The sequence below is a fragment of the Macaca fascicularis genome, chromosome 16 (assembly GCF_037993035.2).
Source record: "Macaca fascicularis isolate 582-1 chromosome 16, T2T-MFA8v1.1".
Classification (NCBI taxonomy): Eukaryota; Metazoa; Chordata; class Mammalia; order Primates; family Cercopithecidae; genus Macaca; species Macaca fascicularis.
The window spans coordinates 1,195,658-1,212,008 of NC_088390.1; the positions used below are offsets into that span (position 1 = coordinate 1,195,658).

General features: G+C 55.2%; 1 protein-coding gene across 6 annotated transcripts in view; it reads right to left on the bottom strand.

Moving 5' to 3' along the window:
* Nucleotides 1-16,351, bottom strand: part of ABR (ABR activator of RhoGEF and GTPase) — a 230,965-nt gene that overhangs the window by 83,217 nt on the left and 131,397 nt on the right. For all 6 annotated transcript variants that reach the window (XM_045376367.3, XM_065532214.2, XM_074018143.1 and 3 more), the window contains 2 exons: nucleotides 12,670-12,768; nucleotides 4,197-4,382 (listed from right to left, as the gene is read on the bottom strand). In XM_045376367.3, coding sequence (XP_045232302.2) covers nucleotides 4,197-4,382; nucleotides 12,670-12,768 — 285 coding nt within the window. The remainder of the gene's footprint in view (nucleotides 1-4,196; nucleotides 4,383-12,669; nucleotides 12,769-16,351) is intronic.

Sequence of the window (16,351 nt, forward strand, 5' to 3'; positions counted from 1 at the left end):
TCGGCTCACTGTAACCTCTGCCTCCTGAGTTCAAGCAATTCTCCCACCTCAGCCTCCCGAGGCTGGAGGATCACAGGTGTGCGTTATCACGCCTGGCTAATTTTTGTATTTTTAGTAGAGACAGAGTTTCACCATGTTGGCCAGGCTGGTCTTGAACTCCTGACTTCAGGTGATCTGCCCACCTTGGCCACCCAAAATGCTGGGATTATAGGCGTAAGCCCCTGCCCCAAGCCTGTTCCTTTTTTTTTTTTTTTTTTTTTGAGACGGAGTCTCAGTCTGTCGCCCAAGCTGGAGTGCAGTGGCGCAATCTCAGCTCACTGCAACCTCCACCTCCCAGGTTCAAGCGATTCTCCCGCCTCAGCCTCCTGAGTAACTGAGACTACAGGCGCCTGCCACCAGGCCCGGCTAATTTTTTTGTATTTTGAGTAGAGACGGGGTTCCACCACGTAGGCCAGGCTGGTCTCGAACTACTGACCTCATGATCCACCCGCCTCGGCCTCCCAAAATGCTGGGATTACAGGCGTGAGCCACCGCGCCCGGTCAGGCCTATTCTATTTCTTTGTAGAGCCAGGGTCTTGCTATGTTGCCCAGGCTGGGCTTGAACTCTAAGCCTCAAGTGATCCTCCGGCCTCAGCCTCCCAAAGTGCTGGGATTACGGGTATCAGCCACCACACTCAGCTCCATGCACTTTTCAGATATTAACTCCTAAGAATCACCCAATGAGGGAAACACTATCACTATCCTCATTTTTACAGATGAGGAAGCTGATGCAGAGCGGTTGGGTAAGTTGCCCAGGTGCAGGTTTAATCTGGCAGAGCTGGGATTCAAGCCTACTTTGTGATCTGGCTCTAGAAGCTGTGCTTGAGAAACAGGGCTCTCAGGACAGAAACCTCGGGGCCTGTGACGTCTCCCTCGATGCCCCTCCGGGTTCTCCCCAGGCCCAGTGGTCAAGGTCACGGTGCATTCACTCATTCATGGAGCGACCACTGGGCTGCTTCCGGGGGTCTAAGAAGAAAATGCAGGCCAGGCGCGGTGGCTCACGCCTGTAATCCCAGCACTTTGGGAGGCTGAGGCGGGTGGATCGCCTGAGGTCAGGAGTTCAAGACCAGCCTGGCCAACGTGGCGAAACCCTGTCTCTACTAAATCTACAAAAATTAGCTGGGCGTGGTGGCAGGTACCTGTAATCCCAAGGACTTGGGAGGCTGAGGCAGGAGAATGGTGTGAACCCAGGAGACGGAGCTTGTAGTGAGCCGAGATCGCACCACTGCACTCCAGCCTGGGCGACACAGCGGGACTCTGACTCAACAAAAGAAGAAAGTCAGCCCGTCCTCCTGGAGCTCGCTGTGGTTCGGGGGAGTCAGGCAGTCACCCGTGCTCACTACGGGCACTGGCACGAGGCCTGCATCTGGGGGCCTGGAAAGCCTTCTCGGAGAAGGTCCCTTCTAAGCTGGGAGCTGGCCAGGGGAAGCCAGAGGAGAGGGCGAAGGACATTTCAGGCAGGTGGGGCCTCGAGTAAGAAGAGTTAAGAAAGCGCCTGCCCTGGGAACTGAGAACAGAAAGTCCAGAGTCAGGAAGCACAGAGGTGCGGGGAGGAAGCTGCCAAGGCCAGGGCTGGACACAGGTCAGTGTGCAAAGGGTCTCTCGAGCCATTCCTCGGAGCCTGGCCTTCATCCGAGGGCCGTGGGGAGCCACTGAAGGGGCTGTCAGGGTTTTCAGTGACTCTCTCCCCTCTAAGGAGAGGTGGGGGTGGGAGGGGAGTGGGCCTGGAGGCAGGAGCCAGGAGCCACAGAGGACACACAGCTGTCCAGGTGAGGGCCATGGGTGGCCAAGAAAAGGAAAAGGCAGCGGTGAGCAATGGCCAAAAAGTGGACTCCACAGGACAGGTGGGGGGAGGGGGGCAGCAAGAACGAGTCTGAGGCACTCACTGAGATAAAGGCAGGAAGCGGAGCAGATAACTCAGAGACAAGGAGCTCAGCTGTGAACACACTCGGCTGGAAGCCCTAGGCGTGTCCAAGCAGGAGAATCTTCTCCAGTGTGAGAAAGGCAAAGCCCTGTCCATTCAGCCCAACAGGGCAGGGGAGGAGGAGACGGCCTCCAGCCACTCACACCCAGAGAACAGGGCAGTGGAGGAGAAGAAGGTCCTCTGGCCACTCACACCCAGAGAAGAACCGCGGCCTGGACTTCCAGTCTCCCTCTTGCCTGCTGGGCTGTCAGACATTACGTAGGAGAGCTGGGGAGGGGGCTCCATGGGTCTGACCTAGGGGTCCTCCAGGGGACACAGCCAGAGATGGGGCAGAGCTGGGGGAGAGGGTGTCACAGAAACACAGGGAACCAGAAGACTCCGTGAGCATTTTCCAACACGAAATCCGCATGTTAACGCATCGCTCCTGCCACTCCCAACCCTGCAATGCTGGGCAGGGCTGGGCTTTAGTGCTTTCTGCTCTTGGGACCTCAGGAGAGGATCACTGGCTGATGGGTCCAACTGCTTCCTTTTACAGAGGCAGCACTGAGATGCAGTGAATCCCTGAGGTCTCAGGGGAGCAGTCCTCACGCCCCCAACCCGGCAGGTGCCCCTCTGTTCACTGAGGGACAGGAGACTAGAAGCCCAGCAAGGAGCCTCCATTCCAGGGCTGGTTCCACGGAGCACCCTCCGGGAGAGAGACGGAGCACCCTCGGAGAGAGAGATGGTGCTCCCACAGAAGCACCCATCCACCCGGCCCGTCTCCACCACCCCTAGAAGTATCTATCCACACGGCCCGTCTCCACCAGCCCTAGAAGTATCTATCCACACGGCCCGTCTCCACCAGCCCTAGAAGCGCCCATCCACCCAGCCCGTCTCCACCAGCCCTAGAAGCGCCCATCCACCCAGCCCGTCTCCACCAGCCCTAGAAGCGCCCATCCACCCAGCCCGTCTCCACCACCCCTAGAAGTATCTATCCATCGAGCCCGTCTCCACCACCCCTAGAAGTATCTATCCACCCGGCCCGTCTCCACCACCCCTAGAAGTATCTATCCACCCGGCCCGTCTCCACCAGCCCTAGAAATATCTATCCACCCAGCCCGTCTCCACCAGCCCTAGAAGCGCCCATCCACCCAGCCCGTCTCCACCACCCCTAGAAGTATCTATCCACCCGGCCCGTCTCCACCAGCCCTAGAAGTACCCATCCACCCGGCCCGTCTCCACCAGCCCTAGAAGTATCTATCCACACAGCCCGTCTCCACCACCCCTAGAAATATCTATCCACCCAGCCCGTCTCCACCACCCCTAGAAATATCTATCCACACAGCCCGTCTCCACCAGCCCTAGAAGTACCCATCCACCCAGCCCGTCTCCACCAGCCCTAGAAGTATCTATCCACCCGGCCCGTCTCTACCACCCCTAGAAGTAGCTATCCACCCGGCCTGTCTCCACCAGCCCTAGAAGTACCCATCCACCCAGCCCGTCTCCACCAGCCCTAGAAGTATCTATCCACCCGGCCCGTCTCCACCACCCCTAGAAGTATCTATCCACCCGGCCCGTCTCCACCACCCCTAGAAGTATCTATCCACACAGCCCGTCTCCACCAGCCCTAGAAGTATCTATCCACCCAGCCCGTCTCCACCAGCCCTAGAAGTATCTATCCACCCAGCCCGTCTCCACCACCCCTAGAAATATCTATCCACACGGCCCGTCTCCACCAGCCCTAGAAGTACCCATCCACCCAGCCCGTCTCCACCAGCCCTAGAAGTATCTATCCACCCGGCCCGTCTCCACCACCCCTAGAAGTATCTATCCACCCGGCCCGTCTCCACCACCCCTAGAAGTATCTATCCACCCGGCCCGTCTCCACCACCCCTAGAAGTATCTATCCACACAGCCCGTCTCCACCAGCCCTAGAAGTATCTATCCACCCAGCCCGTCTCCACCAGCCCTAGAAGTATCTATCCACCCAGCCCGTCTCCACCACCCCTAGAAATATCTATCCACACAGCCCGTCTCCACCAGCCCTAGAAGCTCCCAAGGCTGCACCGCGGAGGCCTAGAGTCAAGGCACCGGCCCTGGGTGCCCCATTAACACACAGGCCCAGGCTTTCCTCCAGAACTCGGAGACGACTCAGGCCTTCAAGGAGTTCAAGAGGGCTGCCCCGTCCTCTCCCTCAACACTCTCGGCTCCGCTGAGGCCCCGCGTGAGGACCCTCCATCACTGGGGGACTCACCAGCTTCTGGAAGAGGTGGCCCATGGTGACCTGGCTGTCCCACTGTTGCACCTTGGGGCACAGGTTGTCGTAGAACTCCTTGTGGATCTCGTAGATGTCCTGGATCTTGTAGAAGATGGTCTCGATCTGCTGGATGGTGAGCACGGGCTGGGAGGTGGTGGCGGTGGCCTTCAGGGGTTTCATGGGCTGGGAGAAAGACAGGAAGAAAGAGCAGAGGTCGGGGTAAATAAACCAGAGTGTCGGCAGGCCCCGAGGCCGATCATTAGTCCTTCCCGCTGCCCAAGTCCTGCCCAGACAAGGCCGCCGAAGGCAGGGCACTGAAACGAGCTTTGTATCAAGGAGCCACTGCCACAGGCCCCAACAAGCCACACACTGAACGGCAGGAACCTGGCCCGGCAGCTCTGCCAGGCCCGAGGGGTGGTGCCGGGGCTCACTCCCCTACCACGCACCTGAACTCAGCAGTGGCCTGTACTGGGTTAACAGGGTCCACGTCTTTCTTCCACAGTATCCTGTGCCCCGAGTCATAAGCTCCTTGTCACACTTCAGTGGAAGGGAGGGTTGACTGGGAACTCAAGCCCATAGCTGTTTCCTTACAAGAAACAGAACGTGGTTCTGGGACTCAGAGGGTAGGGACCCGAAGTTACTCAAGACCAGTCTTGGCCTCAATGATACTCCAAGTTCCCGTCACTTGGCACAGGGAAAGAGATGGGGATTCGCGTGTCTCCCACTGCATCCCACTCCCGTGGTAGACATGCTAAGCGACCGTGGTGGTCCTTCCCACAGCGCATGGCAGGGGTCTCCAGTCTCAGACTCTTTCTGAACGCCTGCCTGTCTATACCAAGATGCTCCAGGCCCTGCCAGTGTAGACGGTGAGATGGCAGACAACAGAGACCAACCCCCAGCACCCAAGCTGACGCCATCACCTTCCAGCCCAGCGGCGGGACTGTGGGATAATGGGATGTGCAGGCATTTCCTCAGTGTGGTTCTCTGCATTTTATAAATCACCTATAATGAGTAAATAAGAATAATCAGAAAAAAAAAAAAAAAAAAAACAGAGATGCCCAGGCTGTACTGCAAAGGCCACTGCAGGAGACAGGGCCTGATAACCAGCTGTACAGGGAAGGCGTGGCAGGGAAGGGCAGGGCGGCCAGGAGGACAGCAGCCATGTTGGATTCTGTTGATGTTCTTCACCTACCGAAGGCCACGTGGAAAGAGGCTTAGACTTGGCCGGGCGCAGTGGCTCACACCTGTCATCCCAGCACTTTGGGAGGCCAGGAGTTCGAGACAAGTGAGCCTGACCAACATGGTGAAACCCTGTCTCTACTAAAACTACAAAAATTAGCCAGGCGTGGTGACACGCACCTGTAGTCCCAGCTACTCGGGAGGCTGAGGCAGGATAATTGCTTGAACCTGGGAGGCAGAGGTTGCAGTGAGTCAAGATCGTGCCACTGTGCTCCAGCCTGGGCAGCAGAGCAAGAGTCTGTCTCCAAAAACGAAAAAAGAGGCTTAGACTTGGCCGGGCGCGGTGGCTCATGCCTGTCATCCCAGTAATTTGGGAGGCCAATGCGGGTGGATCACCTGAGGCCAGGTGTTTGAGACCAGCCTGACCAACATGGTGAAACCCAATCTCTACTAAAACTACAAAAATTAGCCGGGCATGGTGGCAGCCACCTGTAATCCCAGCTACTTAGGAGGCTGAGGCAGGAGAATCGCTTAAACTCAGGAGGCAGAGGTTGCAGTGAGCCGAGATTGCGCCACTGCACTCCAGCCTGGGCGACAGAGCGAGACTGTCTCCAAAAACAAAAAAGAGTCTTAGACTTAGTCTGGGTTGCTCTGCAGACCCAGGAACAGTGGGGAAAAGTTATGGGGTGAGATTTGGGCTCACGAGAGCCGTCCCCCATAGGATTAAGTAGCGAGCTTTCCGACAAGAGAAGTATTCTAGCAGACAATGGGTGACTCCACTGCTGAAAATGCTGCACTGAAGGGAACACCAAAGCCATCGCCAGCTCCCTCTGGAGCCATCACCAGCTCCAGCCAACCACGGCAAGCTCCCGGTCCAGCCTCACTCCAGCCTCACATCTGATGACGTCTCATCTACTCATTCACATCACCTCACTCTGATGGAGGCAGAACTCACATTCGCTGGAAGAATTCTCATCTACTCAGACACCCAGATGGTGCTCTGCCTTCTGGCTCCCTCATCCTCCGAGCTCTAAAAAGCCCAGATGCAACAATCCACGCAGGACAGAGCAGGCCCCTCCTTCTGACTGTTGCCATGCCAGAACCAGTGGCCTCTCAGCATCCGGTCCTTGCTAGGCAAACGCATGGGGTTCAACCTGGTGCAGGCCAGGCAGCGTGGGCTTCAGTCCCAGCTCTGCTGTGGGCACATCACTCAGAGTCCCCGGGCTTCCTGTCACCAGCAGACTCGTTTGTGAAACTGGGATAATACGGCCATGCGCTACCTACTGACATTCCGATCAGTGCACACATGACCATGGTCCCAGACTGCATTTTTGTTTTGTTTTGTTTTTTTTGTTTTGAGACAGAGTCTCACTCTGTCACCCAGGCTGGAGTGCAGTGAAGCAATCTCAGCTCACTGCAACCTCCGCCTCCCAAGTTCGAGCAATTATCCCACCTCAGCCTCCCGAGTAGTAGCTGGGATCACAGGCATGCGTTATCATGCCCGGCAATTTTCTGTAGTTTTAGTAGAGACGGGGTTTCACCATATTGGTCAGCCTGGTCTCGAACTCCTGACCTCAAGTGATCCACCTGCCTCAGCATCTTGAAGTGTTGGGATGACGGGCGTGAGCTACCACCCCCAGCTGAGACCTTTATAATCCAGTTGGGTGAAATGGACCAATACAGATAAAATGACTATGGACAATGTGACTGACTGTGCACACCAACCATGTGGTTCCAAAGTTGTGCTGGAGCAGCCTGGAGGGCTGCATGGAGGAGGAAGCCATACCAGGGCCTTGGAGAGCTCAGCAGGTGGAGGAGTAGGGGGGTAGGGAGGCATCCCAGACAGGGGAACAGAAGGCACTGGGGGGCAGGAGCAAGGGAAGAGTGTCCCCCCAAGTCCAGGTGGGTGAGCTGAAAGCTTTGGGGACTTCCCACCCTCCATGAGGGACATGGAGTTTCAGGATTGACATAGTCCTAAGAGTTTATCCTTTTCACCTCGACGCAGGACCCCACAGAGGAGCCCACGTCGCCACAAAGTCCCCAAATCCATGAATTATTGTCCCTGCCTTGGTGCAGTCCCCACTGAGGAGGGAACAGGGAAGCAGGAAGGCCAAGGAGACAGGATTTCTCAGAAGCCGCCGAGGACGCGCTCGTCTGCCACCCACGCAAAGACAAGACACAGTGGTTCTGCTTCCTTCTAAACTTCCCACCCTGTCTGCAAAAGGGGAAGAAATGGACGCTCACCCACAGCCAGTCACAAGGACGGGGCCTGTGTTTGGGGCATCAGATGGTTCTCATGACACAATGGGGACCTTGGCTCTTACTTCTGATTTCACTTGGTGGGAGGGGACAGGGCTGGGTGTGTGTCCTTTGCTGGCCAGGACCCTTGAGGCCGTTATTTTTCTCTGGTGAAGTCCCACATGGGCTCGGGGCAGGAGGGTGGACTGAAAGCCACGGTGACCCACACTGAGCTTTGGCACGGCACAGCCGTTCTGCCAAAGTGCTAGCACACCACTCAGGCACCCCCTCCTCCCCAGTCCTGCTACAGAGGCAAGGGCAGGCCCCGGCTCTCCATTTCACCATGAGACTTCTCGGAGAGGACCCCGAGTGACCTCCACCCTGGCTCCCAGCCCAGCTGCTTCTCAGGAAGACGGGCCTGGGCCGGTTCTCACTTGCCAGTGGGACTTCACACAGCCGTTTGTCTGCTGTCCCACAGCGACTGGCCTTTCGAAATAGGGGAAAGAAATGTACCCACTTCCTCCGCCTCCTGCCCCAGAAGGCCTGGCATGCTTGCTGCCACGCCACCCTAGTTACTCGTCACTGGAGCCCAGGGAGGAAGGCGTCATTCACCTGTTTTATAGATAAAGAGGCTGCGATACAGCGTGGCTATGAGCCCCAACGCATGGCCAGGACAGTCCACCCCAGGAGGGCCAGTCGTGGCCAGCAGTGGGAGGGGCTGTGGGGAGTAGCCTCACCCTGTGGCCCCGGCATAGCAAGACACAGTTCCCAAGCTCAGTTCCCAGCGTCAAGGAGATCCAGAATTTCGATGCATTTGGCTTCGTCTTTTTTCCTTCACCCCCTGCCTCGGCCCAGGCTCCCAGGCTTTCCCTGTAATCGGAGCCCACCAGGAAGCAGGAGGGCCCCAGAAGACGACCCCCACCAGCAACCCAGAGGCCAGGACGGAGGCCTCTGTGCGGAGGCTCGTCTGCCCTGTGTGTGCACACGGTTTTAGGTACACACACCCAGCCCTCTGACTATCAGGAAGCGTTCAGCTGAAAGCAAACAGGCCGGGGCAGAGCGGTGGGAATGGGGTCAGGAGCGGGAAAGCGAGCATGGAGGGGATGAATGTTCTTCTCCTTCGGGCTGGCCCCTTTGTGAGGCCACCCCGAACAGCAGGTTTAGCTTCCTCCTTGCTGAGGGGTGGGGAGGGTGTGGGGGTTCCCAGCTCAGGGAGGAGATGGGGGAGGGCGTGATTCTTTCGCTCTGAGGTTTTCTTCTGAGGCTGTGGCTGTGGAAGGTCCCACTCCTGCTTCCTGAGCCCTCCTGCCACAGACCTGGCCTCCCAGCAAGTTCCTCCGTCGCTCCCTCTGGCCCCTGCTCAAGAAAGAGCCAAGCAGGGGCCCAGGAGGAGAGAGCTGGAGAAGCGGGGGGACCTGCCCCGGGCACATCAGGAAGGGGGCCCCTACCCCACAGATTCTGCCTTTGGGGCATGAGCTGTTAGAAAGGCAGGGCAGGGAAGGAAGGGCTCTCGGTCTTGGCCCAGGGGAAGAGGCTCGCGGATGGCAGGTGGGATCTAAGGGTGTCGTGTCTGATGGGGACGGGCGCCGCTCCCTCCTTCAGGGAAAAGGTGTGTTGTGGCAGGAACCAATAAGCCCTAACCTGTTTCCTCTCCTGGCACTGGAGAAATCAACAGTATCAACGAACACTCAGGCTATGTTCTGAGAGCTTTATGTGCTGGGCGCAGTGGCTCACGCCTGTAATCTCAGCACTTTGGGAGGCCGAGGCGGGAGGATCACATGAGGTCAGGAGTTCAAGACCAGCCTGGCCAAGATGGTGAAACCCCATCTCTACTAAAAATACAAAAATTAGCTGGGTGTGGGGGTGGGCGCCTGTAATCCCAGCTAATTGGGAGGCCGAGGCAGGAAATCTCTTGAACCCAAGAGGTGGAGGTTACAGTAAGCCAAGACTGTGCCACTGCACTCCAGCCTGGGCAACAGAGCAAAACTCCGTCTCAAAAATAATAGTAATAACTCTGTGTATAAATTCCTTTAATCCTCACAACGACCCCATGAAAAGCATACTATTCATATACCCTGTTTGCAGATGGAAAAACTGAGGCACAAAGGCTCATTCACCTGCTGAAAGCCTGGAGCCAGTACGGCCAGGCAGTCTGGATCCTTTGTCCGAACTCCTTTCAAATATACATCCTGTTAGTCAGGACAACTATGTTCTTTTTTGGCACAGCAATTCATGGTTTCAAAGACGAGTTTCACGAGTGTCTGACGGTGGTCTCTTTGCCTGTCCTCCTTTCTTCCACTAACATTCGAGTGTCTTAAGTACTCAACACCGTACGAGGTCCTGAAAGGACCCATGGAAAAAGACAGAAAAACCGGCATCACTCTCATCTTGAGATCCAGAAACGGAGGCTCAGGGAATTTATGTATAGCTCACCCAAAGACAGCAGTTTTGTTTTTGTTTTGTTGTGTTTTGTTTTGTTTTTGAGACAGTCTCGCTCTGTCGCCCAGGCTGGAGTGCGGTGGCCGGATCTCAGCTCACTACAAGCTCCGCCTCCCGGGTTCCCGCCATTCTCCTGCCTCAGCCTCCCGAGTAGCTGGGACTACAGGTGCCCGCCACCACGTCTGACTCATTTTCTGTATTTTTAGTAGAGACGGGGTTTCACCGTGTTAGCCAGGATGGTCTCGATCTCCTGACCTCGTGATCCTCCTGCCTCGGCCTCCCAAAGTGCTGGGATTACAGGCATGAGCCACGGCGCCTGGCCAAAGCCAGCAGTTTTCAAACCCACAACAGGTACAAGATACCATGGGCCCAGCAATTACATATATATTCACAGGCACACAGACAACAAACTGAAAGTTCCCTCACTTATCTTTCCTGTGTATGATGCATACTGGTATGTTTTCATTGGTTTAAAATGAAACCAATGCTGTCCCAACCCACTGTACTGGTTTCACAACCCACTGTAATGATTTCACAATGCACTGATGGGCTGAGAGGCACAGTCTGAGAAACGGTGCAATACGCCTGCTATTCATGGCAGGGCGGGCCACGTCTTGCCCCAGCTCTGGCCCCAGACCAGGACCCTCAGCTACCTGCCACACTGCCCCTCACTTGGAAAACAGCTCCGTGTATAGAGATAAACTCCCGGAGATATGGGACACATTCAGCCTGGCGTGTGGCAAAGCAGCTGCACATTCCTTTTTTTCTTTTCTTTTTTTTTTTTTTTTGGAGACAGAGTTTCACTCTTGTTGCCCAAACTGGAGTGCAGTGGCATGATCTTGGCTCACTGCAACCTCCGCCTCCCGGGTTTAAGCGATTCTCCTGCCTCAGCCTCCCTGAGTAGCTGAGATTACATGCACCCACCACCGCACCTGGCTAATTTTTTGTATTTTTAGTAGAGATGGGGCTTCACCATGTTGGCTGGGTTGGTCTCGAACTCCTGACCTCAGGTGATCCACGCGCCTCAGCCTGCCAAAGTGCTGGGATTAGAGGTGTGAGCGACTGTGCCTGGCCTTTCTTGAGACAGGGTTTCACTCCCGTTGTCCAGTCTGGAGTACAGTGGCACACTTTTAGCTCACTATGACCTTCGCCCCCCGCTTCAAGCGATTCTCATGCCTCAGCCTCCTGAGTAACTGGGATTACAGGCATGCACCACCATGCCTGGCTCTTCTTTTGTATTTCTAGTAGAGACAAGGTTTCACCACATTGGCCAGGCTGGTCTCGAACTCCCGTCCTCAAGAGATCTGCGCACCTCGGGCTCCCAAAGTGCTGGGATTACAGGCATTGAGCCACCACACCCGGCCTGCATCTGCACATTCACACAGTCTTTCCTGGGTAATATAAATGTCAAGTCCTCTGGGACACTGACAGCATCTCAGGGTTGACACGTGACAGCACCTCATGTCATGGCAAGTACTTAAATGTGTATCTTAGAATTCTTGTTAAGAATGAGCGTCCACAGATCCACACTTCTGAGTCTCCCTTCTCTGACAATTACCTTATGTCTCAGGCTGCGAAACACCCAGAGAAAGAACCTGACACGCCACGATCACTCGGCATAATATCCAGACGCATCTCAGGAGCGCTTTCTCCCAAGGCAAAACCACCGCACATCTGTGTAATACTTTTATCTTCCGAAAACATGTTCATATTCCCCTCCCAATCGGATTCTCACAACAATGCCTCCCTCCGGGAGGGAAACTGAGGCATGTTACCGAGGGCTGAGCTTGGCCTGATGCCTCAGAGCTGTGCTGCCTCTCCAAAGAACACAGACAGGCCAGGCGCGGGGGCTCACGCCTGTCATCCCAGCACTTTGGGAGGCTGAGGCAGGCGGATCACCTGAGGTCAGGAGTTTGAGACCAGCCTGGCCAACATGGTGAAATCCCGTCTCTACTAAATACAAAAATTAGTCGGGTGTGGTGGCACGCACCTGCAATTCCAGCCACTAGGGAGGCTTAGGCAGGAGAATCACTTGAACCCGGGAGGCAGAGGTTGCAGTGAGCCAAGATTGCGCCACTACACTCCAGCCTGGGCGACAAGAGCAAAACTCTGTCTCAAAAACAAACAAACAAACAACAAACACAGCCTGCCACCTCCTATTTCCTGACACTTGGCCTCAGGATGGTGTTAATGGTTCCCTCGCCCAGGGAGGTAGAAGGACGTGGACCCGAGATGGCAAAGACTTCTTAACTGGATTGACTGGGAGTGACTGTCCGGAGCACAGCAGAGGAGTCGCTTGGCCGTCGCCCGGGCAGAGCACCGTGATGGGTTAGCAATGCCCTATACGGTGGCGGATGACAGGTGTGTCTGCCACCCCTAACCCGGGTGTGCTGCTTCTCCTGCCTTTTGAGAGCTGGAGCTGACCGGCATGGGCCCTTTCTGGCAATGACCTGGGCTGCCTGATCCCCAGCTAGACGCAGAGCAGCTGCACTCTGTCCACAGGGAGGGACGGGTACAGGTCCTCTTTCCTCTCCAACTCCAAAAGCAGCTTCAGAGCATGACATCATCCGCCACGCGGGGGAACAGAAGGCCCCAGAGCAGGGACTGTACTCACCAGCAATAGGGCTTCCAGCTGGTTAATGTAGATCTCTTCGCTGGCCAAGAACCCCGAGAGAACCAGCTTCCTCATCTCCAGGCCTTTCCCTGCTTCCACCTGCACAAAAGCAAAGCACAGGCAACAGCTCATGAGCAAGGAGGCCAAAATCCTGAGTGGACTGTCTGTTTCCCTACCCTTTTCCCTCTTTTTTTTTTGAGACGGAGTCTCGCTCTGTCACCCAGGCTGGTGTGCGGTGGCATGATCTTGGCTCACTGCAACCTCCGCCTCCCGGGTTCAAGTGATTCTCCTGCCTCAGCCTCCTGAGTAGCTGGGACTACAGGCGCCCACCACCATGCCCAGATAATTTTTGTATTTTTAGTAGAGATGGGGTTTCACCATGTTGGCCAGGATGATCTCGAACTCCTGATCTCAGGTGATCCACCCGCCTTAGCCTCCCAAAGTGCTGGGATTACAGGCGTGAGCCACCACGCCCAGCCACCCTTGTCCCTTTCCCCTTAAGTGACACTTTCATACGAGATAAAAGTCAGATACTATGATAAAAATATATATATAAAACATGCAGAAATACAAAAGGGAAAACAATCACCCATATTCCTCTTGTAACATCTTGTTTTGCTTCGCTCAATCTATTTTCCACATTTCCCCATTTGATATTCATCGATTCATCCACCTGTCAACCAAGTCAACCTTCTCACGGTGAGCAAGACACAAGGACCTGCCCCAGGTCTGCTGGGCAGTTTAATGTGCGGTGCGGGGACAAGGATGTTCAGGAGGGAAAATCAGAATCATGACTGAGGCAGGGCATGGTCACAAGGCAGGGCACAGCAGGGGCCAGAATCTAAGTCTGGGGGGTAGAGAGGGGTCCCAGAGGAAGTGACAGACAAACCAAGAGAAGTGTGGGTAGAGAGAACTGAATGGAAGGGCCCCAGCCTTGAGGCCTCCCAGCTACACTTCTGTCCTTATCCTCTTGTCCTTGGGGTTCCATCCCATATCAGAAGGCCGGCTGTGAGCCCCTCAGCCTTACACTGCCCCACCCCGCACACTCGCTGCAGCACTCCCTGGTCACCTCACTGTGCCAGGAACAGACCCAAAGTGGCCTTCTCCTCCCTCCAGAACTGCTGCTCCTTAGCGTGGAGGTCACACGCCATTGAGCATTGGATGTCCACCAACTAGCACAGTGCCTGGCACAGAGAAAGTACCCCCAAAGTTCTCCTCAGTGAAAAAACATACATAGTAATTCTCAGCCAGGACCCCCAAGAGTCATCCCTGGGCCCCTCTTCCTTCTCTCTCCTTTCCCTCTGCCACACTGAGCCCCCAAGCCCTTCCATGCTTGCTGTTCATCTCCCCCAAGCCCTTCCACGCTTCCCAGCTCATCTGTTGCCTCCCGTTCCCTCTGTCCCACCCCTCCCCTCTCCTGTGGTTGAGGCCCCCTGCATCTCACTCTGTCGCCTGGGTTCTCTGAATCGACTTCTCCTCCCTCTCTTCCTCTCTCCTCCTGCCTTTCCCACGTACCAGAGCTGGATTCATCTTCTAAGAGTGCCGCCTTGCCCGAGGCTTGCCAAGGACCGAGTATGAAGACTGCAAAATGTGAGTACTTAGGAATTCCATTGCGCTATGTGTCCATTTATTTATTCATTCAATAAATATTTACTGAATGTCCACCAGGCCCTATAGATACCATGGGAAACAGACAGTGGCCCCTGTTCTCACGTGGCTTAGAATCTAGTGGGAAAGACATGTGAAAAACAAACAAGTAAAGATTCGGCCCCAGACTGGGACATGAGGCCCATCATATCCCGTATGAGATACCTTCAGGGGCCCAGGTGCCCGTCCCTACCCTTCCAGTCCTTCCCACAGCCAGGAGACCGCTCGGTCTTCCCACATGCAGAACCAGCTTCCTCATCTTCAAAGGCCTCTAGCTTTCGGTTCTTTCTGTACCTGCTGCTTAAAATGCCATCTTTCCGCAAGGCATCATGGCCACAGAAGGGGAATGAGAGAGTCAGAGACAAGGTGGTGGTGAGGGACGGCTTGGAAGATGCTACACTGGTAGGTTTGAAGACAGAGGATGGGGCCATGAGCTAAGGAATGCAGGGAGCCTTTGGAGGCTGGAAACGGCAACAAAATGAATTCATTCCCCTAGAGCAGGGGCGTCCGATCTTTTGGTTCCCCTGAGCCACACTGGAAGAAGAAGAATTGTCTCGGGCCACACATAAAATACAGTAACACTAACGACCGCTGATGAACTAAAAGAAAATAACAGGTTTTAAGAGTTTACAAATTTGTGTCAGGCCACACTCAAAGCAGTCCTGGGACGCGTGGCCATAGGCTGGACAAGCTTGCCCTAGAGCTTCCAGAAGCAATGCAGCCCTGGAGATCCTTTTTATTTTAATTAATCTATTTATTTATGTATTTATATACTGAGACAAAGTCGCGCTCTGTCGCCCAGGCCGGAGTGCAATGGCATGATCTCGGTTCACTGCAACCTCTGCCTCCCAAGTTCAAGCGATTCTCCTGCCTCAGCCTCCCAAGTAGCTGGGATTACAGGCGCCCACCGTCACACCCACTAATTTTTGTATTTTTAGTAGAAACAGGGTTTCACTATATTGGCCAGGCTGGTCTCAAACTCCTGACCTCAGGTGATCTGCCCGTCTCGGCCTCCCGAAGTGCTGGGATTACAGGCATGGGCCACGGTGTCGGGCAGAGATCCTTTTTAGATTTCTGTATAATAGAATACATTTGTGTTGTTTTAAGCCCTTAAGTTTGTGGCAATTTGTTTCAGCAGCATTAGAAAAGCAATACAGACCCCATGCTTTAGGAAAGGGCAATAGTTACTTATTGGCAGCTTCACAAATACCAGGAACTGTGCTTAGCACTCATCAGAGTCTCAAAAACCTGGCAAGTGTTATCAACTTCCTGAGGCACAGAGAGAGTCGGGACTGTCAGAGGCCTGCAGAGCCTGCAGCACACGAACCCCTGGGGGACAAGATCAGAGCCTGGAACAGCCCCCAGCCCCAGCCCCTCCAGGTCAGACCCTCGGGGGTCTTCCTGCTGCTTCCCAGCCTTGACACATGGGGACTCATCCCCGGTGCTGGGGGCTAGCACCCCTCTGTTCCCGGCCTCAGGATCTGCCTGAGGGTTCAGCAAATGCCCTGTAGAGGAAGTCACTTGGATACACTATGAGCTTTAACTGTAGAGCTGTTTGGACTCGGATGGGGGGAAGAATGGGATCTGCAGCCCCATCCACAAATAAGCTTCACCCCCTCCCCCAGCATAAGCGTAGACCCCAGAGCCCCGTAATCGCCCATTTCTGCTAGATCCTCCCCTCAAGACTTCCATTCACCGTCCAGTCTTGAAAGGCTGGTTCTGATGGGAAGACAGCTCAGGAGACCCTCCCTCAAAAGGCAATGAAGAGTCAGCCGCAAGAGCCCCCGCTCCGGGCCCTGTTCACACTGCAGTTTCGGCTGGAATGGGAGCAAAGGCGTTGGAGAGCTCACGGATGGGAAATCAGCCTCTCGGCGCACTTGGCTAATGGGAGACCGGTTGCTCAGTCACCACCAAAGAAAGGCCTTTTCCATTCCCATCTTTTCCAGCTTTCCTCAGTTCAGAGCCATGAGGAAATTCACCATCGTTTCTTCAGTCTTTGTGGGGCGACTGTTGTCTCATCGAAGCCCAGGCTCAC